Source organism: Megalopta genalis, chromosome 9, assembly GCF_051020955.1.
Source record: "Megalopta genalis isolate 19385.01 chromosome 9, iyMegGena1_principal, whole genome shotgun sequence".
Taxonomy (NCBI): Eukaryota; Metazoa; Arthropoda; class Insecta; order Hymenoptera; family Halictidae; genus Megalopta; species Megalopta genalis.
The window spans coordinates 11,269,038-11,296,990 of NC_135021.1; the positions used below are offsets into that span (position 1 = coordinate 11,269,038).

General features: G+C 40.1%; 1 protein-coding gene across 4 annotated transcripts in view; it reads right to left on the bottom strand.

The window, feature by feature from the left end:
- mam (neurogenic protein mastermind) overlaps positions 1–26,916 on the bottom strand; it is a 522,803-nt gene extending 495,887 nt beyond the window's left edge. For all 4 annotated transcript variants that reach the window (XM_076524424.1, XM_076524423.1, XM_076524422.1 and 1 more), the window contains exon 1: positions 25,410–26,916. In XM_076524424.1, coding sequence (XP_076380539.1) covers positions 25,410–25,901 — 492 coding nt within the window. In that variant the 5' untranslated portion in view covers positions 25,902–26,916. The remainder of the gene's footprint in view (positions 1–25,409) is intronic.
- Between the last annotated feature and the right edge of the window lie 1,037 nt (positions 26,917–27,953).

Here is a 27,953-nt window from a genome sequence, read left to right on the forward strand (position 1 = left end):
GATTTTACATATTTATAGCAGGAACGAATGGCTGAAATATCAAATTGTGAAGACATACATAACAGTATTTCATCGTTTTATTACGCTATTATCATCTTGTCAAAATGATTAAAGGAAACAATTTATTTTTATTTCATTTCTGTTTCCTACAATCGCCTCTGAACATTTCTATTTTGCGCAAAGAGCCGCGGTCTAATGATTAATAACGCAGACGGCTAGAAACGGTGCACTGGCCGCAACCGGTGTATCTATCCTGTGTGGTAAATACTCGGCGTGTTCCGTCGAGACGCCTAGTAGGTGTCGGAGCCCGAGAGACGAGACGATTCTAGCGAAGTTGGACGCACGCACAATTACTCGCGGATCCGAAAACCGGGTCCAGCCGAACGATTACTCGTCCTTGGTTGGAGCGAGGCCGCTGGTCTTCTTGTCGGAAGATGTACACCGGTGTTTATTATAGCTGCGAGAGAGAGAGAGAGAGAGAGAGAGAGAGAGAGAGAGAGAGAGGGGGGCCGGGACCGGGACCAGAGAAGCCGAAACCAGCGAAGGTCGATCTCTCGAAAGAGCAACGGGGCCCGGTCCCTCACCCACATACGGGCCCTCCTCCTCCCTTCCCCCTCCTCCTCGTCAGAGCGCGCGCGGGCGCGCGTCGCCGCACGCACCGCCGCGCGACCCACCGTTTATTGGGATCTCGGAACGACTCGGAGCGACTCGGGCCACGGCTGCCGAGACAGACGGTTCCTGGAACCCTGGGTGCATTTCGAGGCTTTTGTTGCCACGGCCCGGCCCGACACGGCGACCGATACCTTACGAGAGAACGAGAGAGAAAGAGGCCGCAGGGAGGAACAGAGTGCAGACTTTTCAGGATCATATAAAATAGACGACCTTCGATAGGCAACTGCCTGGAACCAGACGCCGGCTGACGAGGATTTATGCGTGCTCGACCCAGACGGTGCTCTCCGCGTGTCTTTCACGGATCGGCGGTGTTACGCAGTTGCTGGAACTCTCGGAGATTTTTCTTCTCCTTCTTTTTTTTATTATTATCGACCAGTTCTGATAAACATGCATTTCTGATACAACTAACTAGGTAAAATAAAAATAAAATATCTGTAAAGACATTAGAAGAATTCAAGGATCCTATCCTTTTCAACTTATTGGAGACATTAACAGAGCATTAATTACGGAGTACTAGATGCAGCTGTTTTTATATCTGTTTATAAAAGTAACAATCAGACGTTTACTCTACGTCTACCGCAAGCAATATGCATAAATTGGATAAACAACTCTGATCAATAAATGTGAATAATGGTAGATTAAAAAATTCGTAAACAGAACAGTAACAGAAAAATTAGTCACAGTTCAGTGATAAAAAACGAATTCCTACACCGAGTCAAACAGTCGAAAATTGGGAAAGAAAGGTTAAAATTTCATTCTGTTAACCCTTTGCACGTCTGAAAATAATTTTATTAATCAAATTTGTTTATTCTTAAATAGCTGTTGAAAGCGCAACTGTTGCACGGGCCGGAATATCTAATTTCATATGAATAAAATGCACTAGGTCATATTAGGTTGGTGCGTATGAAATGTCGGATTTTTAAATGAATATATAAAACAGCATCTTTTTTCAAAAGCTGTTTATTTAATCAGAATATGCTCCATTTGCTTCGATACACTTTCCCCAACGAGACTGTAATGCATAGATACCTGTATTAAAGAAATTCTGATCTTTAGGATCAGAATATAAATATATAATATTATATATAATATAAATAAATACATACGTACAATATAAATACAATATAAATACATACAATAAACTCTGATATGGAATTTTTCAGACTGTCTTCATTTTTATACTGTTCAGCCCGCAAAAACTGTTCTAAATGTTAAAAAAAATGAAAGTCGGTGGGCGAAAGGTCCGGTGAATAAGCTAGGTGCTGCAAGATTTCATATTTTAATTCATTTAATTTCGCAATTGTTTTGTACGACGTATTCGGCCGAGCGTTGTCGTGGAGAAGTATGTATTGGGCCATGCAGATTAACAAGTGATGGGCGTATAATTATCAATTTTTCATGCATTTCATCGATGTACCGGCTGTACTTTTCGGCTGTAATTGTCTCGCCATTTCGAAGGAATGAGTAGTGAACTACTCCAGTCACATTCGTTTCCACCGATGCTTTCAGAGCATCATTTTTCACGGACGTTTTGGGTCTTCCACGCCGGTTCAAACCAACGCCGCACTGTTCGATCGTTAACAGTATTCTGCCCAAACGCCTGGTTTATATTGCGTGCAGTTTTTACAGCATTATTACCAAGTTTATACTCATATAAAAAAAAAAATTACACGGTTGAATTCGTATCCTTGCGAAATTCAAAACAAATAACAAAATGAAACACTTTTGAGGAAATCTCCTTTATCGAAGTGTGACTCTGGCAATAAATAGTACGACTATAAACGAGGTTATACTAAAAAAAAAAAAGCATAACGAAAACAGGGAGACAAACGTTCGCATGTAAAGAAAATCCGACATTTCATATATGCATCAACCTAACATGAACTGGGAAAACCATGGATCGGAAGAACTATTTTAAATTAAGTTAATAATTAAGTTGATTCGGCTTCAAGCGCGAACGGTTAAATCGCATCGTTTCAAACCGCGTTTCCCGCGGCGCAGAGAAAAATTCTTTAGAACAAACCGCGTGCTTATAGTAAATAACCTCGCATCTCAGCCAGCACTTCGTTCACCGAAGAGAAATAATCTCCAACGTAGCAAACCTTTCCGCGGATTCTATCGAGCTCGAACCTCGAAGAAACGGTTCCGGAACCATTACGATATCCTGTTTAGTCTATAAAACGTTCTTCCGTGGCCTGCGGTCGTTCGTACAAGCTCTTTAATATTCGCTATTATTCGTCGAAGCGCGGTCCGCGGTTAATTAAAATCTCCCGCGTACGGAAAGAACGTAACGAGGAGCGAAGTAACCGTGAAATCGGACCTCCTCGTCGCAACCGTCGATTCCCTGTCGCATATTGTACCATTACGCCGTGTGATGAACGCGCGTGTCGAGATAAGAGGACCGCTAATAGGAAGCGCACGGTTTTATGCGCTCAATTATAGGTGCTCCGCGCCGAATCGGGACATTGTATCTTTGATATCGTCCTCGCCCGGCGAGCCCTCCGTCCCGTTTATGACGGACACGTCGATAAACTTTATTATAAATGCACTGGCGAACGGCTCGTAAACATAATCCAGCCGAACTGAGACCGCGAGGGACGGCGACGCGCGAAGGAGAGACGGAGGAAGAGAGAAATTGTGGGAAGGAGTGAGACGGACAAAGAGAGAGAAGAAGGGAGAGAGAGAGAGAAGGAAAGCGAGAGACAGAGAGGGAGAGAGAAGGAAAGCGAGCGAGCGAGAGAGATAGAGAAAATAAAGGAGAGAGTGAGTGAGAGAGAGTGAGAGGGAGAGGAAGAGAGAGAGAGAGAGAGAGAAGGAAAGCGAGAGACAGAGAGGGAGAGAGAAGGAAAGCGAGCGAGCGAGAGAGATAGAGAAAATAAAGGAGAGAGTGAGTGAGTGAGTGAGAGAGAGTGAGAGGGGGAGAGAGAGAGAGAGAGAGAGAGAGAGAGATATGGACGATTTAAACCCGCGCAACCCGTTCGTGGCGTACTCGGTACGGTGAAGCACCTTGGGTGGCCAGGACATAGCAAATTCCAACCCTTCGGAGTTCCGAGAAGGACCGTTACATATATATCGGCTGGCCGTGGCGCGCGTCCACGCCACTCTCCAGCTCCCATGCACCTCGATACCGTTTACGATCGTCCACCGTCCTCCGAAAAATCGGTCCCATTACCCGTGGAAAATGACAAAAGACCCTTGCGCCACGGCGGAGGACGACTCCCCGCGCGACCATAATTGAACGCGTTACTCTCTCGCCTCCGGATCGTAAATACGAGCTTATGGGGTCCCCCCCGCCACGCCGCCGCGATTTACACCGCTTTTTCGAAACATTATGTATGTGTTCCTCGGTGTTGCTGCCACCGGGGCCGCGATCGTTCGCCCCGCGTCGTACCCTTTCGACGTCTTCCTCCTTCGAAATGGAACTGCGAGACCACTTGAAGAACAATTTTAATGATACCGCAGACGTTTACGACTTCTCCGGAAAGGCTCCAGTGTCCTGTTACTCCGACGAACATCGGCCCAGGAGACGTTTACTGACGCGAGGACGGAAATTGTTTGGAGATCGGCGACGTTATTCGACGCTAGCTTCACCGAGGAAGCCGACAGGCGTCTGCGAAAATTATTTTCTGGGTTTAGCCGATACTGTTTTTAACTGACTTTTCTTCTATTGACAATTCTAGTTTTCCTATGATGATTGTAAAATTAATACGGTGGAAATGAGTGTGTGCAAGAGCTTTTGGCTCGAATGTCTTGTTACTACGATGAACGTCGGCTGTGAAGTTCTTGGCTAATGCTAGAACGGAAATTGTTTGGAGATCGGCGAGATTATTCGACGCCTAGCTTCACCGAAGGCGCCTTCACAGGCGTCTGCGAAAATTATTTGCCGGGTTCAGTCACTTTTTTTTCATCTTTTCTGGTATTCCCATAATGATTGTACAATTAACACGATGGAAACCGGTATATGCAAGTGGTCGGCGCGAATTATCAATTAAAAATGGACAATGTTGATTGTGAAATCGAGCGAATCCGATAAAGTCCGCGAAGGACCACGTGTTTCGCACGATTTCGCAACGAATCGGTGTCCTCTCGTTCGCGCGCGCGACTTCCATGGAAAAATTGCGGGACAAGGGGTTAATGCGAACGTATCGGCAGGAACGGCTTGCGCCAGGTATCACGGCGGCGGCGCGATGCAGCCTTGAGATTCTGCGAATTGAACACAAGGCAATCTGCATTTCACAAAGATAACACCTTCGGCGGCCGCGAATATTGTCGCCGTTTTGCCGGCATGATACCGGGCTCTCTCGATCGTCCCAACGACATTGTCGTTCGTTTCATAGTCAATGGTGAACGGGCTCGGGAATCTTGGGATCTTGCGATGGGATCGCGACAAGGAACGACGCACGATTGCCTGGAAAGCGGTAACTTATGGTAACAGACGCAATTTTTACGCTCTCATGTTCGTGGAAAATTTCGTTCCCTTTGAAATAGCGACACATTTGTTATTAAATAAATAAATAATAAGTAAAAAATAACGAGAAATAATGAGTAGAAAAAATAATAATAAGTAACAAATAATAATAAGCAAGAAATGATAATAAGCAGGAAACAGTAAATAAAGCCTTTCTCTTTGTTATCTCGAGGTTGACAGCGAATGCGTTAAAAATGTTCTAATTGTTTGCATCATTAATAGTGAAATATACTCAGGTTGACATATCGACGATATGCGATCAATAAAACTATTCATAACACACAGTATTTGTCCAGAATAGGCGAGAATTACGCCAAATCAATAACGGAAACAAACTCTAGAGGAGTTCCACTTATCTGTTACATTCTTGTCATCTTGTCGTATCTGATTCATATTCTAGTTATCTTCTAGTATTTGTTATGTCGTTGCGAATATAAGTGTCCAGATGCCCAAAGGGTAACACTAATCTACCGAACAGAAAAACTAAATGGTACACAATGCCTCGTAAAAGTGACGAAGTACAATTTACTTCGATTTTGTACAGTTTTTATAATAGTTGTTCCAATAATAAAGTTTGTTCTTACAACTTCTATAATTGTAAGGGACCGCTAAAAATTGTTCTACTATTTTTTAAGATAATTGTAACAGTACCAAGATTGTTTATATTGAACAAATTTATCGAAACTGCAAGTATTGTTCTTGCATATACACGAATTGCATCGAATCGTATAAAATGAAAGAAAATACTGTAAAACATCTTTTGGATTACGAATTAAATTAGAGAGTCTCGGCTGGAAAGGGTTGAAACGAGTAACCGATCTCATATGACCGTGATAGGTTTAGCGTGAAAGAAAAAGATCCACAGGTGTGAATAAATGAGAACCGCTGGGAGAGATCCGGCCAATCGTCGGCCCCGGTGCGTGACACGTGATGCAAATCATGCACATAGAAAGACGCGTCAAGCTCTGCTCTACTCCCACCCGGGCTGCGGTCCAGCATCCTTCTGCCTTTTCTCTCGGTGTCCTGTCAACTTGTCGTCCAAGGTGAGCAAACCTATTTGGCGGAGGTGCCTCGGTCACGACCAGACGAGAGCTCGTAGGTGGAACAGAAACCCAGACTGGCCTCCTTCTCCCCTCTACCGGCCGTTGCTTCTGCTCGCTCGCTTCTACTGTTTCTTCTTCATTGTTGCCGTCGCACCGATGCGCAACAGGGAGACACCGGTGTACGCCAGACTCGTTCCCGAGTCGTTTTCTCAGGGGAGCCGAATCGATCGACGACGAGCCCCGAGGAATCGAAACCTCAAGATCAATGTCAACGACGATTCTTTTCGTCACCGCCGGTTCTTTCGTCCAAAGTGGCTCACAAACGTGTTCGTACACCTTTCATAACAAAATAACTTTTTTCAAACTGGACGAAACTAGTTGTATCGGTTTTACGAATTCGGACGGGAAAATTGATTTGAATATCGATTCCGAAATTGATTTAAAAATTTAATTTAAAATTGAATTTAGAATCGACTTTAAAATTGACTTGAATAGTGGTTTTACAATTGATTTGAATAGTGATTTTAAAATTGACTTGAATATTGACTTTAAAATTGATTTGAATAATGACTTTAAGATTGAATTTATAAAATTAACTTGAATATTGGTTTTAAAATTGATTTGAATACTGACTTTAAAATTGAATTTTAAATTGACTTGAATATTGTCTTTAAAATTGATTCTAATAATGACTTTAAAATTGAATTTAAAATTAACTTGAATATTGGTTTTAAAATTGATTTTAATAGTGACTTTAAAATTGATTTGAATATTGACTTTAAAATTGAATTTAAAATTGATTCGAATATTGATTTTAAAATAGGATTTAAAATTGATTTGAATATTGATTTAAAAATTGAATTTAAAATTGTTTTGTATATTGATTTTAATAATTAGTTTTACAATTGAGTTGAAATTAGTTTGAAACTGAATTTAACCTCGACTTGAACATTGATTTCAATAATTGATTTAAAAATTGATTTCAAAGTATCAACACCAGAGATTTCAATTTTCGACGACTGTTCAAAGAGAAGACCGTCAATGAAAATCAAATGGAGGACACTCGATATCAAAAGTACCTAATACGAAGCGACTGATCCGGTTCGATGTCGTAGGACATAAAACTGTCAAGGAGCAATTTCTGACAGCGTCGCCTTACCCCAGAACCAATCGAGAACTCGACGTTCGTTGCAGTGTTGTCATTACAATGGGCCGACAACTCTTATTACAATCTATCAGCGAAACGCCCACGGACAATTTAGTGCGTCGTGTCGTCTGCGTCTGTTCTCGATGTCCGTTCAGTCGGACGAGGAAAGAAATCGAACCGCGACTATCGATCGCTTTCGATTAACTTTTATTCGGCGTGTCGGTATGGTATGGTCCCCGGACGAGCGGTAGCCGCGGAGCACGCCGGGGCCTGACCTTTCGCACTCGAGATAGTTTCAAGGATATCTTGTGCTCGGCTCCTCCGAGCCTCGTACACGTCGACGTCGTCGTCGTCGTCGTTGCCTTCGGTCGACACCGAACGAGTCCTGAATGAACTTTAGCATCCCTCGTACACGGTGCACCTTCAGAAACAGACTCTGTAACGACAAGGAGAGGTCGAAGAGGTCATTGGATCGTTGGTTTCGAGAAAACTTTTTCCGATGGAGCTATTGGGTTGGCAACTAAGTAATTGCCGATTTCAGTTATAGATGTCTCTCACTCCCATTTTTATGATATCCGTAAATGTTATATTATAAAATTATTATTATTATCATTATTATTATTATGTTATATATTATTGTATTATATTATATTATATTATATTTATAACATATATATATATATAATATTATATTATATTGTATTATTATATATATATTATTATTATTATTATTATTATTATTATCCGTGAATGTTAGCAACTGGATAAATTGAATGCAGCGGTCAAGGAAAAGCGACCAGAATTGGTCAACGTAAAGGTGTCATTTTCCACCAGGACAATGCTAGGCCGCACACGTCTTTGTCCACTCGGCAAAAATTGATGGATATTGGTTGGGAATTGATGTTACACCCACCATATAGCCCTGATCTCGCGCCATCGGATTACCACTTATTTCGATCCCTGGACAACTCCCTTAGTGGTAAAACTTTTAACGATGATGACGCTGTAAAATCTCACTTAACTCAGTTTTTGGCCGGAAAGGATCAGACTTTCTACGAGCGTGGAATTTTCAAGTTGTCAGAAAGATGGCAAAAGGTCATCGAACAAAATGGAAAATACATTACAGATTAAACTTCATTCCAAGTAAAAAACAAATTTTTTATTTCATTGAACAAATCGGCAATTACTTAGTTGCCAGCCCAATAGAACGAAATAATCTAACACATACTTTGTCGTTTTCGTTAAATACTTGTTATAGAGGCTGTTCAAAAATTATTGTACAAGCGAGAAATGAGGGGTTATTGAGGTCATTTGAAGTAACTTTTTCCTTAGCGAAAATGCAATCCGAGGCTTTGTTTACGAATTATTAGTGAAAAACGGTGACCAATGAGGGGCGAGATTAACTGCCACGTGGCGGTCGAGCCAATGAAAGAAACTGGGCTTCGACCGCTCGTTGGCTCGGCCGCTACGCGCCAGTTAATCTCGTCTCTCATTGGTCACCGTTTTTCGTTAATAACTCGTAAACGAAGCCGTGGATTGCATTTTCGCTAAGAAGAAAGTTACTTCAAATGACCTGAGAAACCACTCATTACCCGCTTGTACAATAATTTTGGTACACGCTGTATATGAAGACATTTCGTATTTAATCTTTATGATTTCCACAAATTCTGGCTTAATAGAAAGGTATAGGACAATATTGCTCTTCTTAGACGAATTGTCTTAAATAACATTTTTGATCCTCCAAAAAATAAAACTTTAAATTAACAAAATTATAGCTTTGCTGAAAAGGCGCGTGATGATACAAATATTTAAAAATATCCTGAAAAGTGACAAATTAGTAGATAGGACGTTTTAACTAATTTTCGAAAAATGACGTTTAAATCGTCGCCACTTCGAAATGGTCCTAGAAGCATTGAACAATTTTTTTCGTCACTGGATCCGCAATAGTATTAAAGTGTGAAGATTCCCTTTTAAAATAACTAGTTAAAACTTGATCTACGATTTTTTATGGCAGATTTATCGGGCCTTTACTAACAGATGTATCAGCAAGTTTATTCAAGGGAACTTGTTCCCCGTTTGTGACCCATAAAATGGCTAGGAAAAATCATGCACCTACTTTCGATAAGTCGTAAATGGGAAGATTCGATCTTCAAACCAATGCTAGGCTGATCCATCGGAAAAATTGACCAACGATTTGACGCCTCGATTTGAAGAAGCATTTCTATTGGAACATCTCGATTCGTAGAAGGTTGTAGAAACGTCTTGGAGGAAAATACACGCGGAATTGCGAAATTGGAGACTCTGGACTTCAAAGTGAACTTTGAACTTATCAGTATGCGATTTCTTTCAACAAAAATCTAGTGTAGCCCAGAACAAACCGCGAGCGAACGATCAAGCGAAGAAATGTTTCACAGAGGAAAAAGCTTGATAAACAAGTATGTATCACGAAGGGAGAAAAATACAGTTGCACAGAACTGTAAAAAATAGAGAACTTAAAAAATACGTTGTACAGAATCGATATGTAAAATACATGATCCGAACCATATTCGATGATAATTATCTCAGAGAGGTTCGTCGTTCGAGTGTCGACGCTTTCGCTTCTTCGGACGAGAAAAATTCAGCAAAATTTCGGTTGCATGTCTCGAGCGGGCTGCTCTTGAAAATAATAGATCGCAGAGTGCAACAGAGTACATAGTTAGTTGCGCACACCCGGTAGAGATCGCGCGTGGATCGAGTACCACTGCGACTGATCCCGTCAGTCTCGGCGTTCAGCATTCAGCAAGTGAGTCACTCCCGAGGTTGCGTCGGATAAGAATGAACGCGAACAAATAACCTCGAATCCTTCTCGCGTTACCAGCTCCGAGGACTCTGGATACGTCTCTCTCTTTCTCTCTCGCTCCTCTCTTTCCCACTCGGAAACGTCGGAACTGCTGAGAACCGCTGAGCCTCGCAGCCGAAACCTTCTTCCACGAGAAGACGCTCGCCGATCTGTCACGTGTCACCCTCGTTGCTGGAGAATGAAAATGAACGGGGCCAAATGACGACAAACCGCCACGATACGCATAAATATTTATGTTTTGCAAATATGTACGTCCGCGGTTGCATCGTCTGGAAATATTCAACTCACCGGGAACAAACGGCCGTTTTATGTACGTATGCAAACTGCCCTCCCACCCCCAGGCCACTCGTTCTATTGTTTTCCTCAGAACGAACGCTACGACGATGTTGTTCACTAATTTTGTCTGGAAATGAATCACTTTCTTCAAATTTGTTAATTATTCTTTCGATTTGCACGTTCGATGGACAGTTTTCTCTTCCGTATTTCTGTAGGAAATTTTCTTCCAACTTCTGCAGAACTTCCACCAAATTTGTAAGCATTTTCAGCAATGAACAGGCGTTGTCGTATCGAATATCTTTCCATTTTTTACCACCGCAATGTTTCTACTACACCTGGTAAAAAGTATACGACCACCTTTTATTAAAATGCAATGACTTTTTTCAAACTGGTCGAAGTGACTTGAATCTTTTTTTTAAGTGTTAAAGGATCTTGTTTACGGTACAATGACTAGCACACCTTCTTTTAATTCTGCTATTACATAAAATGACAACAGAAGATAAAGAACACTCCTTTTTTTAACTTTTCTATCTGAACCCGAAACGAAAATTTAAATAACGCGTTTGGTACATCTCGATAACTTATATGCGAACTAAAAATTTGATTGAAATTGGTGGAGGCATAGTCAAGCTACAGCCTCTCAAAGATGGAAAAATTACTCGCTTTTGGTTGAGATTTGTGAAAAACTGCGATTTTCGCGATCTTCAATTGCTCGTAGCTTATAACAACGTCGACCAATTTCGATGAAATTTTCAGCATTCATACAATTTACTTAGATCTAGGAAACACATTTCTCAAATTTTCGTTTCAGGTTCAAATAAAAAAGTGAAAAAATGACTGTTCTTTTATCTTCTGTTGTCATTTTATGTAATAGCAAAAATAAGAAAAAAAAAGTATGCCAGTCATTGTACCGTAAATTAGTCCCTTTAACACTTAAAAAAAGATTCAAGTCACTTCGACCAGTTTGAAAAAAGTTATTGCATTTTAATAAAAGGTGGTCGAAAACTTTTCGCCAGGGATTGTACTTGTCAAATGTCAAATAATATAGGGCAATCTAGCATAACAAATTTAAATGGCGCGAAACTTAAAGGTGACGCTGAAAAATGGACACCCTTCATAATACTATTTGAAAAATCGATTTTTCCCCAGCCCTGACTGTTTATTTCTGTTTATTTCCGCGCAACAGGTCGATCGTTTTCGTTCGATATATCTCGCCTTAGTCGATGCGATTAGCGTTTCTTCCGAGCAGATTCAGAAAACGAAGAGAACGAAGAGGACGAAGGAGAATCTGGTTCACCGTCGCCGACTTTGCCGACGGAAATCGCGATTCCCACAGCTTTCCCCGTGTTGTGGTCTACGAGTACGGGTTTCATTGTTCGTAGCGAGCAGCCGCGTCGCCATGATTATGAATGAGCGAAACGAATACCACGTCGTTACATATAATCGGTGCACGTGTAAACACACAACACCGATCCCATGTACGCATGTGTTGATGTGCGCGCGCGCGCGACTGCGCACGGAATGTCGCGAACGAGCGCGCGTATCATAACTCGCCCGTGCTCGTGTTTCTCGTAGTTTTCCGTCCCGCTCCACTCTTTTCTTTTCATTAGGATGCCCGGGCAATTCATAATCGGTGTAAACTCGAATGAATATACTCGTCCCTAACCGGGGAAACAGTTCCGCCAAGAAACCATTAACTCCGTGCGAAAGTTTGATCAACTGCTTCCGCGGATATCCTCGCGATTTTCCTGCCGCTTGCACGTCTTTGCTCGTTGGCCACCCGGTACGATAGCGTAGAACCTTTTCTGAACTTGGATCGACGAATTTATTCGGACTATTATCCGAATCAAATCTTATTCGAACTATTACTCAAATCAAACTTTATTCGAAGAATTTATTCGAACTATTACTCGAATCAAATTTTATTCGAAGAATTTATTCGGTATATTGTTCAAAGAATTTATTTAAATCGTTATTCGAATAATTTATTCGGATCTTTATTCGATATATTATTCGAAGAATTTATTCAAATCGATATTCGAATAAAATATTATTCGAAGAATTCATTCAAATCGTTATTCGGATAAAATTTTATTCGAAGAATTTATTTGAAACGTTATTCGAATCAAATTTTATTCGAAGAATGTATTCGGTATATTGTTCAAAGAATTTATTTAAATCGTTATTCGAATAATTTATTCGAATCTTTATTCGATATATTATTCGAAGAATTTATTCAAATCGATATTCGAATAAAATATTATTCGAAAAATTCATTCAAATCGTTATTCGGATAAAATTCTATTCGAAGAATTTATTTGAAACGTTATTCGAATAAAATTTTATTCGAAGAATTTATTGTGAACGTTATTCGAATAAAACAATTCGAAGAATTCATTCGGATCGTTATTCGAATAAAATTTTTTCGTGGAATTTATTCAAATCGGTATTCAAATAAAATTTTATTCGAAGAATGTATTCAAATCGGTATTCAAATAAAATTTTATTCGAAGAATGTATTCAAATCGGTATTCAAATAAAATTTTATTCGAAGAATTTATTGGAAACATTATTCGAATAAAATATTATTTCAGCGTTTCAAACATTTTTGCTTGTGGCAACAACAATATAAGAAGCTGGATAAGACACGACAGGTGAACTAAGCGACACTGGGCCTCGAAAAGAGCAAAGACTGTCCGAAAACGTGCGTCGCCGCGGAAAGAAACGTGTTCGGGAACTTTATTAATAGACCCGGAGATATTTCGATCGACAATAACGCGACGAGCGCTGAGATAGTGGAAGATGGATATTAATGAGACAGAAGTTCGCAGGAACGGGACACGGTCGCGGAACGATGATGAATCGCGATAAAAGCATGATGAATTTCGCTGAAAATCCCGACCCGACAACTCGGGGTCCGTCGTAATCAATGCCAAGACGAATTATCGACGAAACTTACGATCGAAGACGCGTGCACAAAAACGACGCTTTTTTACACGGTTGCGACGCAGATTGAAAATGTTCCTACGCGAACATCCATGTTTCTTTATCGTAGAAGTTCAACTTGTTGCTTCGCGTCCTTCTTCTTAATTGAGATTAAACGTTCCCTGGGCTCGGGTAACAGAAGAAAAGAAGATGAGAAAAAGATAGGAAGAGTAAGAGAAGTAGACCTGCTGAAGAAGACAAAAAGAAACGAAGAAGAGACGTCGGAAGATAAGGAGCTGCTATGGAACGAAAACGAAGCTGAAAACGAAGCTGGAGGCGAACTTGAAGCAGGAGAAAAAGCGAGGTTGTCTCGAAAATCCTTGCGATTTGCATGCCTGATGCTGTTAATATTAAAACCATCGAGTTCTGATTCGGAGGAGTGACAAGATTTTTATCATAATTTGTGCTTCAATATAAAAGTTTGTTCAATCATTTCTATTATTGTCCGAAACCAGAGATGGGCAATATTTTATTCGGATGACGGATAGAAGATAAAAACTTAACGAATAAATATTCGATCGAATACACACACAATTTTATCTAGATAAAAATTCATTCGAATAAAATTTTATTCGAATACAAATTTAATCTTAATGGAATTTACGGGATAGAATAGAAAGTGGCTTTTCATAGTTTGTCGATTTATTTATACCATATTACTTTTCCGAGTTCTTCGAATAAAAAATTATTCGAATTATTCTATTACAAAATTATTCGAATTATTCGAATAAAGAATTCTTTGAATTATTCGAAATACAAAAATATTTGAATAACCTATTTTTCGAATTATTCCAATAAAGTATTTTTAAAGTTATTCAAATGAAGTATCTTTCGAATTATTCAAATAAAAAATTGTTCGTATTATTCGAATAAATAGACAGAATATTCATAACAAACAATGAATTATTCGACTAAAATATTCGACCAAAAGAAACTCATTCGTATAATTATCATCGATAAATATTTATTCGAAACGATCTGAATAATGTTCACCACTGTTCGAAGTTAACCATTGAAACTAACAGCAACTCGCACGTCGAAGATCTCGCACAACTGCGATCGAGTGGCAAAGAGAACTTTCGCATAATTCCGATCGATGCAGTAGCTTTTGACGAAATTGCAGCGAAGCATGGAAGAACCGAAGTGCAACCATGAGAGCCGAGGAAACGAAGACGAACGAAGTTTGCACAAGTGCTTCCGAACTCGAACGATTTCAACCTTGATACACGCGGGCCGCTCATATTCGAACGAGAGGGGAACACGGCGAGAGAGAGAGAGAGAGAGAGAGAAAGAGAGCCGAGATTTCTGCAGAGCCACGGAGAAAGGGAAGAAGAAGCCGTTGATTGAAACGTGGACACCGCGAGGAATTCATTTTCCGCGCGGATAAAGAAAGGATAATCGACGCCCCGGTGTGACGTCACGGTGACGCGTGCACCGCAGATACACTTATCGCTTATCGGTTCTGCAAATAGCGCATCAATGCATTATTTTTGTAGCCGCGGCGCTATATCGAGAGCCGGGAGAATCGCGCTAGTGAACGATGCATCGCAGGACTCTCTGCAGTTGTTTTACAAGATTAGAGACGATGGAAACTGTCGCGGGAAACTTAGGCGTACGCGATCAGAATACGTTGAAATTTTCTGCTCTTCGTTCTGGAACTTCGCAAGAACAATCGACTACTGAATCGATCGATTTTTAGAAGAATCATCTAGACGGGAAAGCGACAAAACGCATTCAGAAAATGTTGTGTACTTTTATGTGGGACTTATTTTGGAAGTCGGAAATTCTCGATTATTTATTGTATGAATTTCAAGCGATTTTAAGGAAAATGACGGTTGTTTAATGAATTTTATATGATACGCGAAGTATGGGATGATGATATCGAATAGCATATAGAGAAGTTTCTTAATATTTTTGTTACTCTTATAAAAATTTCTTTGAGCTTATTATTGTTAATTCTATAAATACTTTACTAATTATTAATTTTGTATTATATTTCTTAACTTTGTATTATATTTTTTTAACTTTGTATTGTATTCCTTAATTTTGTATTATATTTGTCAATTTTGTATAATATTCGTCAATTTATTATAGTATTTACCAATTTTGTATTAAATTTGTTAATTTTTCTAATTCAAATTTTGTATTCCTTACAAAATTTCTTAACTTCTTTTGAAGTTCGTTACTTGTTTCGTTAAAAATTTCACTTCTTGTGAATAAATACCGATACATATACACGAATCACATAGCTTCTTGTCCACAATTTTCTCTAACTATAGAACCGTTTAGAACAATGAATATAACCTTCCGCAATCCTTCGCAGAATGTCGTACAAAAATTTGCGACATTATCTCAAAAACACGCGCGAAAATTTGCTAGGTCGTATCGATCGCTAGAAATTAATTTCCAAATATTGCTTAATCAGAGACTAGAACACTTTCTGAAGTGTACAGGGAGAACAGTCAATTTTGTTTATTCAGCCGAGATAATTGTTCATCGAGCGCAATTGAATAGCTCGAGTAGAAGCCGATCAAAGCTGTTTATCCAGCTGGAGATCAGCAGATAGTTGCTGAAGTGCTGCTTCAAGTGACTTTTTTCCCCAACGATTTCAGAGTTATCGACGTTCATTCTTCAAGATTTCTATTAGCCATTAATGGAACATGCAATCGACACCCGTTGCATTGTTCGCGAAGCTACGCTATCCGGAAATCCGATTGAACGTGGCGTCTTCAAACTTTCTACGAGGATACTAATACATATTTTGTATCATTTGTTCGCGTCGTTCGTTGTTTAGTACCCATTGTGCCCATCGTGTTTTTGTAATCATATTTTATCTTACTCAATTTATTCATTGCGTTGATTATAATATTATTCGTTACTTCGTATCTCCAATTCTATCAGCCATCACAAAGGTATTCACAATCTTGCCTCGAAGAAGCAGTCGTTCGCATTACGAAAAATTGCAGTTGCACTGGACAAACGCACAGCCCTAAGTACGCGATAACATGCAGAACTAGAGAGAGAAATAAAGAGGGAGAGAGAGAGAGAGAGAGAGAATTTGCAGTCGCTTCATTCACATATGCAACTTCTTTCCTTCTGTTCAAAGTATGAAGTTCCACAGAAACGAATGCAAATGCGCTCGGCGACCGCACAAATGCACACACAGCTTGCATAACGGATAAGCATAAACGTGGCGAGTTTACAAATTCATGGAGACGATACTGCATCACGGATTACAACGACAACAATGATCACGTGCCTCGTAATCGAAATTTAAATCAGTAATTTTGTTTGCCGCGGATGTTAATAATATACATATATATATCGGCGCGTTTGCGCGTCACGGTGCATCCAAGAACGGAGCTTCGCGTTCGCAATAAAACCCGCCTAATCGGGTCCCTAAATTGGTAATCGCTAGCTCCGGGATTTCGCGCGTTCATAGCGCAAACCAATTTACAATTAATCACAATTAATTATAATTCATCGCAATCAATCGAATAGAAAAGAGAGAAACTGCCGTTTGGCGTCAGCGCGCAAATAATCTCGTTTTCGCCATAATCGAATCTCCGGATGGCTGTTGAGATAGAGTAAAGAAAAAGGGAACCAGAAAATTGAACAATCGACTCGAAAAGAATCACGCACGGCGCGATCGATGGAATATTTATAAGCCGCGGCGACGCGACGCTGATACTTGAAAAAATCGGGCTAAGCGGTTAAAATAATTCAGTGTCCGTTTTAACACCCTATCTGCGAAAATCAGTGAATTCTGAAAAGAATTTGATTTTTAGAAAGTGCTTAATATTTGCAAAATTGACAATAAGTATTGAAAATTGGGCTATCAACGCTTGATTTACGGAACCCGTCAAAATGACGGGTCACTAATTTTGTAATTTCCAATTATCCATATCGTGAAGATACATTTATGAGTTATTCATTCAATTTATATGTTACTTACGGCAAATGTTACAATAACGCTCTGTTAAAGATCAGAATAAATGTCTTATTGTTGATTTTACAAACTAATATAAAACAGCCGTTTTTTGTGCCTCGTAGATCTAGTGTTAAATGGAAATGCAGTGGAATACTGTGATATAATTATGACTATTTTAAAGAACGAATAAGGCACGTCTTTACTGTACGACTGGAAGATCCAGAGTGACGTGTCCAAAGCGGAACCGCGTAATGCGTCCACAGATATTATCTTATATAAATAGTTGAGGTATAGACCCAGACTAGTGTCACAAAGTTCTCTTCCGAACACAAAGTAGTAGCATGCAAGATAATTTTTGTATATCGGCCAGATAAATCCAACAATAAGATTTCGATTTCGATTTCACAGAGGGACTATTTCAAATATGCAGAGTGATTCACTGAAGCTGTTACAACGAAATATCTCCGTTAACGTCACCGATCACGACATAACAATAGAAATGTGTAATCTCATTTAAAAAAGCATCAATGACCTTGAAATCTCGAAAGATACGGTCTTTAAAGAAAAAAAACTATTTCCACCGCAACATGTGTCCCTCCGAACCGTACAATTTGTTCCTCTAGCATTTCTGAGCATCGTTAACGCTAGATTTACGCAGAACAAAAAACAGCTGTTTTTATATTAGCTTGTAAAATTAACAATAACACATTTATTCTGATTTTTAACAGAGCGTTATTGTAACATTACGAATGAATAATCGTAAATTGAAAAATTAGTGCCCGTTCATTTTGACGAGTCCCGTAAAGCCAGTGTTAACACGTTCCGTGCCACGTGTACCATCGATGGTACACGCTTGCATGTTTACTTAGTGAACTGAACAAATTGTTTACAAGAAATTTAGAACCGAAGAATCAATTTCCACCGCAGGAATGGGCGTTGATAAGTTTTTGTTACGTTGTTATGTGTACGAGAATTAATAATTGCACGTAATACATCAAGTTTTAGTCAAATATCAAAGTGTGAAGATTCGAGTAAAAAAAGCTCGGCACGGAACGTGTTAATGATAACGGCGATATTGCTTCGGTGAATCGGCCTGTAATAACGAAATTAAAAAGAAATTAAATTTTTTAAAGACATATTAATACCTTTTCCGTGCATAGTGTGTTAATGCGAACGTGCAGCATGCAACGCAGGCGAGCCACCCCCGGGGCTCTGTTCGAACGGTGAGAGAAAAAAAAGATTCGCGTGGGTGTATCAGGGGCAGGGACTAAAAATGAAAAGGAGGGAAAACGTGCCTACGCGCTTACCCCGCGTTGCGGCAAAGGTTGTCGGCTAGCGTCCGAGAAGGTCGGCGTGAACGCATCGCGTACAAGTTCGCGACAATGACGTTACACGTTACCGCCGCGGAACGCCCCTGCATTGACGTAAATCCAAGGTTAATATGGAACACGTTTCGAATCGAACGCCTACAGGTGAAACCGACGTAGGCAGAGCCTGCGACTCGGCGACGCCACCTCCGCCCCTATCGCTTCGCGCATCCACCTGTTCCATCTTCCATCGTACACGACCCCTAAACGCTTCTACGCTGTCGCAATTATGGCAAAAAGGGATTCGAGAGGCTTTTCTGCGATAAATTCGCTGTAGAACGCTCGCTTTCGCTCGGGAATATTGATCATTTGAGCCGTTTATTTTGAAAGTGACATAAGTCACTTTGTTTTTAAGTCGACGTATTTAAGGATTAGCGTGTTTTAACACGTTTAAAAATATGGATGCTAACTTTCGAGAAGATTTACGTGTATTTGTTATCTTAGGATACTGAGAGATATTTTTCTCGGTATAAATAATTTCGTATAAACATTAAAAAATCACCACTTTTCATTACGGTAAAGTGACTTATGCCACTTTCAAAATAAACAGTTCATTTAAAACTAGACTGCGGATTTGATGCGTTTGTGGCAAAAACAAGTAGTTGAGATATAATATTATGAAGAATTTTTTTTTTTTGATAAGACAGTATTTTGATATTACGACAATATTTAGTTTTACTTCGTTCTGTTTCTTACAATCGTCTTGGAAAGTTGTTATTTTGCATAGAAAGATCCCCGGTCTATTTATAACCGAGGAATCAACCCTCGGAAAACAGCGCTTTCTTCTTTTTAATCAAACCTCTTGCAGATTGTGGATTTGCATTTAATTATAATTCAATGAATTAAACCTGATAAGTGAGATAGATTTATTTCCTTTTCACAGGAAATATGAAGGATAGATTTATTTCCTTTTAACAGGAAATATGAAGGATAGATTTATTTCATTTCATTGAAATATATTGATCATTTCTATCCGAGAAATTAACCCTTGGAAAACAGTAATTTCTTCTTTTTAATTACACCTACTGTAAATCGTCGATATGCGTTTGATGGTGAAATAGAGTCTATCATAATTCAATAAATTAAACCTTCCAACTAAGATATATTTATTTATTTTTAAACAGAATCTTTTGTCTCTGTCGTGTTATTAGTAGACTGCGGATTTTATGGATTTTTAATAAAAATGACTAGATCAAATAATCATCTTTATTTTACATAAAAATCGGCGACCTGGTTATACTGGATTATGTTTACACTAAGCTTCAATTTCAAAAAGTAGTCAGAACTAGAATTAATCAAATTTCATGGTACGACGTGGTTTCCTTTCATATTAGAATAATGTTCATTTTAATTCAATAAATTATTACAGTTTCTAACTAGGACAGAATTTTTCTTTTTAACAAAATCTCTTCGTTATTATTGCGTTAACAGACTGTGTATTTACAAATAGGAAACACTAAGCTTCGATTTAAAAAAAAAACTAGACACCCTAGACCTTTCGTGGTGGCATATAGTTCATTATAATTCAATAAATTGATCGTTTCAACTGAAATCGGCTTTTTCTTTGTAGTACGCATTCATTCATTATATCATATCATGAAAATAAAAAAATAGGCAATTTCAAACCCCAACTTCCTAAGAAGGAAACTCAACAATTTTACTCGGTAAAAAATTGGATCTGTTCTGTCAGTAAAAAAATCGGACGATCTTTTTCTCGGAAAACAAATCAGAATCCCCATCGAATTACATTTCATATCTCATCAAACATTAACAATTACTTTTCTACAAAAAATATCATATTCTAAATCAGCTCCTTTAGCTTCGAGACCACTGAAATTGTATCCTTAATTTAATGAATCGGGTCATTTATTACATATCAGTCGGTCAGGTATAAGATAAAGTAAACGATTAGCATGAATTTAAATTAAAATGAAACTGGAAAGACAGCGCGCGGAGGTTCGAAGAAACGAAAGGATCTCAGCGACCGCGTTCACTTAAAAGCGGATGCATTTCCCTGCAACACCTACAGTCCCCGGGCATCGTTTATTCGCGAACAATGCTAATTACGAATTGTTTTCATCCTCGTGTCAAAATGTATATTCGCAACGTTCTCTTGTCTGGCATCTTATTTGTACAAGCGTTCAAACCATGGCCGTTCTCTTCCTCTTCGGTCGATCAAGAAGAACGGAGCCGAAAGATCAGGGGTTAAGAGAGTGTCGCGTGAGTACTAATTATAAATTGTTCGGAACGAACAAGGAAATGATTTATTCAAAATACGCTTGCATCGCGTATATCTGATTCTCTCGCGAGCCAGGCTACGGCCGAGACAAGTCCAGGCTACGTTCGAAGATCTCTCGCGTGCCGTTTGAATGTTCTTTCTCAAATCAACTCGCAATTATTTTCAGCCGACTATTAATCTAATCTCGTTCTACTATTCCAATTCGGTCTATGGGCGCGATAAAAAATTTCTTACTGCAGAGAGAGAGAGAGAGAGAGAGAGAGAGAGAGAGAGAGAAAGAGAGAGAGAGAAAGGAAGAAAGAGAGAGAGAGAGAGAAAGGAAGAAAGAGAGAGAGAGAGAGAAAGGAAGAAAGAGAGAGAGAGAGAAAGGAAGAAAGAGAGAGAGAGAGAAAGAAAGAGAGATAGAGAGAGAAAGAGAGAGAGAAAGAGAGATAGAGAGAGAAAGAGAGAGAGAGAGAGAGAGAGAGAGAGAGAAAGAGAGATCTCCAGTTTTAATTCGAATGCAAGAGACGCGATCTAGATCCGAAAGAATGAACCGCGATTCTTAAAACCGGTCCTTTTCGGCGCTATTGTCGGCACAGACGTCTGTGGCATTGTGTTCGAGGTTACTCGAATACATTTTGCCACAATAACCGACGATCTACGAGCGTTCGCCGAACGAGCTCCGCTCTAAAACTGTATTGCATCCGCGATTTCGATAGTGTTTTTTTTAAATCGCGAATATACGAAGAATTACGAGCCCAGCAGACTCGAAATAAAGCAACACGTTACTTACTACCGACGTTATACCGTTTCCAGAACTTATTAGCTAAGTAGATTGGTGTAACCAATGACTCTGTGTTCCGTTTAATAAATTGCTATACAATTTTTCCAAATTCTGAAATTTTATGAAGAACTTTTTCTATCTTTCTGTATTGTTAAAATTATAGAATCTTTAAAATGTGTTTTCTAAATTGTTACGATTTAATAGAGTTCTGCAATTTTCATAAATTGTTAGAGTCTAATAAAGTATTCTACAATTTTTCCAAATTATTAAGATTTAATAACGAGTTCTACAATTTTCCTAAATTATTCAGATTTAATAAAAAGTTTTACGATTTTTCTGAATTATTAAGATTCAATAAACAGTACTACAATTTTTCAAAATTATTAAGACTTATTAAAGAGTCCTACAATCTTTCTAAATTATTAAGATTTAATAAAAAGTTTTACAATTTTTCTGAATTATTAAGATTTCATAAAGCAGTCTACAATTTTTCCAAATTGCCAAGATTTCATAAAGCAGTCTACAATTTTTCCAAATTGCCAAGATTTCATAAAGCAGTCTACAATTTTTCCAAATTGCCAAGATTTCATAAAGCATTCTACAATTTTTCCAAATTATCAAGATTTCTGCATCAAGAGTTCTGCAATTTGTCTAAATTATTCAGATTAAATAAAGAGCTCTACAATTTCCCGAAATTGTTGACAAATGTCAACGTTCAATTTTTATAGCTATTTATAATAAATGGCTATAAATTTTCCCAAGTTTGACATTGTAACAAATTGCTACATAATTTTATTTATCTCGGCGCGACAGAACGGGAAGCATCGTTGCAAATAAACGGAACGCGAACCAACGCTGGCGGAATATGTACGCCCGGTTTCTTGCAAAAAGAAACTGCGAAATTAAAAATTCCGATAAGATAGAGAAAATCATTGATACGCGGCCACAATCTCGGGCGCAGAAATCTCAGAAAAGCTGCTGATAAGAAAAATGTTTCAACTTTATCTATTCTGATTCTATTGCACGAATTTCCAACGGCATATGTAAATACCGTTGCAAACGCCGGCATATGTAAAAATCCTGACTTATCCACGGATCGTATCTTACTGATCCGTTCACTGGACGCGTTCCTCGGGCTCGAAGAAAGATTCCTTAAAAAAAGATTCCGAAGAGAAGAGCGTGTTATTTTTACGTGTCCTTTCTCACTTGTTTAAATGTATTCAGCCCCCCACCCCTCTCCCTGCATAATTTCAACGAATGTTTCGTGATTGCGAGTACGCCCCATTGTAACAGAAATAGGTGTACCTTCCTGTTGTCAGGTATACAGTTCTTTTCGTTTGAATAGCCTCGAAGAGTAAGAATGTGGTAGTTCAAGTTAGAGGACAGGAGTCTATGCTTCGTTCTTTTATTATTCGGAAGACAGTCTGTTTGCATTGTGCCACGAATGTTTGGGATTGACGTAACAATCTCGCGTAAAGAACCGAATAGTATTGCCTCCGTCAATATTTTAATGAAACGCGTATTCGGATTCGTCGCGATTTTTAACATGTCCACGATGAAAATTGATTGAATAAATTCTCCATAATGCCTGATCAATCATCGACGAATCTGAGAGAAAATGTCAGCAAATGTGAAACCAAAGTTTGGTACCAACCAAAATTATTTCGTTAAAAATGAATTTCTACGCATTAATTTTAAGGAATACATTTTTACAATCGCCTCTACTATTTAACAATATTAACAACTGTTATTATTAAGAATCATTCCCAGTGCAAAACAATCTATAGAACTATGGACACTAAAATGCACGCTAGCACAGAAAATAAAATCTGTTTCTTGTTCTATAAATTAGCATCCAAAGCAACAAATTTCAACAAAGATCTATGATTTGCTGTATAAAGTATAAATAATCCATGAAAAATGAAATATTCAAAACCCTGGTACAGGAATTAAAATGGTGCCTGTATCTTTTACGAGTTAGCAACTCTTCCATGAAACAGCGAATTTAGTAAAATTAGATTAAAATGTGACTAGCTATGGAAAATAATTTGGCTCGTCTCTTCCATAGTGCTAATTCTCACGAGAGAAACAAACGAGGCTATCCAAGTCGCGTCTAGATATCGTCATAGGGAAAATTCGGTGATCGTTATCAGCTGGTGATATCGCGTCCCGACGCGACGCTTTGCAAATGGAGCTGCGATAGGTGTAAGAACCGTGGTATTTCATTACACCCGCGCTTCGATTCGAAACCTGTGTATAGTAGGAGTCTTGACCCGGCAAGTTGCCGAGCGCCCGCTTACTCGCGGAGTCGCAGTGTACGCTGCGGCTTGTGTTAGATGTTCTCAATCGCGTGATCCCCGACAGTTTCGTTTCTGGATCACGGTACGTATCGTTTCTGGATCACGGCACGTATCGTTCTTAGATCGCGGTTTCGTTCATCCGATCGCAACACAATCGACCTTCGTGAACTTCCCTTGTCCTATTAAACGGAATTTCACAATACCCCTCAGGGATTCTAATCGATATGCAGCCTTTGATATTTCAGATTCATCTTTACGGCATTACGATTCCTTTATCGACTCCCCCAGTCTTCGTTAAAGATCCCATAAAACCGAGCCGAATGGTCATTGCATCTATTTATAGTTCCAAGATAAAGATTTTGATGTTCAGAGAAGTACACGCTTCAGCTGCTGGCATCTTATTAGAGCTTGTGATTAGACTACCCTACGTGGAGGAAGCTCGATAATTCTCCTCGAAATGCTAATCGCGAAGGAAGTTGCTGTATCGCGCTGAAACTGCTGTTGCTGTTTATCGGTTAATTAATCAAACATTCAGCTGTTCGCCATTGATTACTTTAGGTTAAAGCAGGGGTGTCAAACTCGAAAGCTAACTTGGACCATAATAATAAATGAACAATGCTTAACTTTAGGTGGGCCGCAATAAAGAAAAAAATCAATGTTCATAGAAACAAATATTTTTAATTTGACTAGTACATTGTAATAAAAACATATATAAAGTTAAATTATTGTTTACGTCCTGACACTTGACATCAAAAATGTTCATCTCGGGCCGCGAGTTTGACACCCCTGTGTTGAAGAATATTCTTCTAAATAACAATCTTCAAAGTAATGGTCAGACCGGTTGTTCCGCGAGAGCGGTTGTTACAGTTATGCAAAAAATTAATAGAGAAGCAGTAGATGTTCCAAATAAATTATTTCTAGCAATGTTATAATCTGGTTTCATTCGGTGGGACAAAATAAAGCAGACAATCGTGTTGCAATCATGAAAGTAGAGCCACAGATACCAGAATTTAATTCTAAATGCTAATTTCCCCAATCTGCTTTTGATGCGACGATCATTGATGAAATCCTATGAATAGTCTTCCGGCAGCTGAACTGTTAGCGTCGGATAAACAGGGCGAAGTTAAGCGGCGACCTGATAGTATGCAAAGGAAAGTAGAGAGAGGACAAGGAAAGTTTAGCGAGAAGGTTGACGACCGTTGCGCGGCAGCACCTACGCCAGGATCGGCGCGAACGAACGAACGAACGAACGAACGAACAAACGAAGGAACGAGAAACGTGCATGCGAACTGTACGAGCAGTAATCGTACGAAAGAGAGCTAGCTCCGTGCGCCGGAGCAGCAGCAACACAGCGCGAGTATAGTGAAATGACTCACCACGTGAATGCTGGATAGTCCGACCGGGTCGCTCTGCTTCTTATCCGTCTTCTTGGCCTGTCGTTTCGCCTTGCTCTCGAGGAATCGTTGCTTGAGCACCAACGTATCTTGTATGTTCTGTTCGCAGAGCCCGTTGAAACTCTGATCGAATCTGGGTATGCAGTCGGTCTGCCTTCTGCGATAATTCTCGATCCGCCGTCGGAGACGATCGACGACAGCTTGTCTCTTGGGGGTGAGCACCTCACCCATACCAGGTGCTTGACCCATTTGTTGCTGCAGCTGCAGCTGTTGACCGGTCACGTTCAACTGTCCGGCCGCGTTCAGATCGTGGATGCCGGCCGATTGGCCGATCACGTTGCTCACCACCACGTTGTTGGTGTTGTTGTTGCCGTTGTTCGGTGGTGCCTGGCCCACGCAGACCGAGATCGGGCCAGGCGCGTTGCCGGGGGGGCCTTGCGGGGGCTGGCGGGGCAGGAGCCCCCCGGCCTCCATACAGCCCCCTAAATCCACCGCAGGGTAAGCCAGCTCAGTGAGAACCTCTGCTACCGAAGCGCCTGACGCGCGCTACTGCTACTGCTGCGACCTCGTCTCCCGCCGCTGCCCTCGAGCCGAGCATCCTCTGCCACCCTGCCAATGCGACGATCCTCAACTTCCGGTCAAGACGCATTTGGAATATGTCGTTTACCGCTCCACTCCTCTCTCTCTCTTTCTCTCTTTCTCTAGCTCTCGCTTTCGCTATCTCACTCACTTACTCTCCCCGTACTCTCTCCGCTTCCCTGTTACGCACGAACCACACGATTCACACAATCTCTTCTAACGGCTCGGCAGCGTTCAGTTCACGGAGCCGGTCGCGTACACGGAGCGCGACGCACGGCGCGATCCCGCCGATCCACGTGAACGATCAGCGATGAATTTCGGCGATAAGCTACGGAACCGATTGTAAACAAAGTCCGACGGCTATGTTTCTTACATTACTCGGCCCGGCACGCACCAGTGTCGTGTTTATAGGCGACAGACAACGATCCTCTTTCCTCGCGCTCTCTCGCGTCCCGCTGTCCGGTTGTTGACATCGCGACGTGTATCGGCCGATAGATACCGCACTTCTTCTTTCACTCTGTTCCACTATGTTCGCGAGCCGTTTTAATTTCCCGATGGATGCCACGTGACTGAACGGTGTACACCGTGAAGTCCGTGTCGCTCGAACGCGACCAGTCGCCGACCAGTTCTCTCAGCCTGCACGCGAGAACGCGCCTCGCACGAGATTACCACGGTGTTGTTTCGCGGTCTCGCGTTTATACCGCGCGATACGCTGACGAACCGCGAGGCGTGCGTGCGCGCGCGCCGCCGCCCCCGTTCACGATCTAGACGACGCGCCGCCCGACGGAAGCGATCGCGTTTCCCTTCTGTCCTCACGGCGAAACGGATTTTCGAACTGTCACTTACGACGGGACGCGCGCGAAGATTCGACGGTACAACGGAACGTTCACCGCGCGCGACTAAGTTCAGGGCCTGGAAACTCCGTGTATACGGGACGCGGCCGAGCCGGCCCGACCTCTCGCGGCGATCGCCGGAACCGGAGCCCTGTTGGCGCCATCTTTGAATCCTGGTTGCGTCAGGCTGGCCCGACAGTCGTTGCCTCTTTTATCGTCCACTCGCGCGAACGTGCCGATAGGCATGGTTAATTGATGCCTTAAGGAAAAGGCGTGATTGAATTCTTTGTAATTGTTGCATACCGGAAAGAAACTAATAATTTTCTTCGGGAATAATCGTTGAGGTTTTTTTTCTTTTACAGTTTCTAACATCATAAAAATGTTTCCATGAGGAATGTTTAGACAAACTTCTTTACTCGAGCATATATCGAGCCGTTTATTTTGAAAGTGGCATAAGTCACTTTGTTTTTAAGTCGATATATTTTAATTTTAACACGTTTAAAAATATGGATGCTAACTTTCGAGAAGATTTACTTGTATTTGTTATCTCAGGATACTGATATTTTTCTCAGTATAAATAATTTCGTATAAACATTAAAAATTCACCACTTTTCATTACGGTAAAGTGACTTATGCCGCTTTCAAAATAAACGGCTCGTATCATAGCAGAAGCCGTCCGAAGTTTGAGTAAATCAGATCTTGTTATTGTTGTAAAACAATATACATTGGTCGCGTTTTGGGCCCGGTAGTCCTACTGTTAAAGGAATTGTTATCTTAAATTGCTGATATTAACTTGTTTGTTCACATCGTTAGAATTGTCATTGTCGGTAGAGGGACTGAATAAATTCCATAATTCAAGCTCGTATGTAACAAAAATAGAGAAATGTCTAAATTAATTCCGTCTTATCGTTCTAATAAATAAATATAGCGTAATATTATTCAAATGATCTGTAGATTTAGTATTAGGACGCTGTGTACTTGTATTCCTCGTTGTATTCTGATCATCATATTATATCTGTTTGTCTACTACCCCACATTTTTAAACTTGCTAACTATATTAATTAATTAAGCCGTTCAGAACGGTGATCATTGAAACGAACATGTCGGAAATATT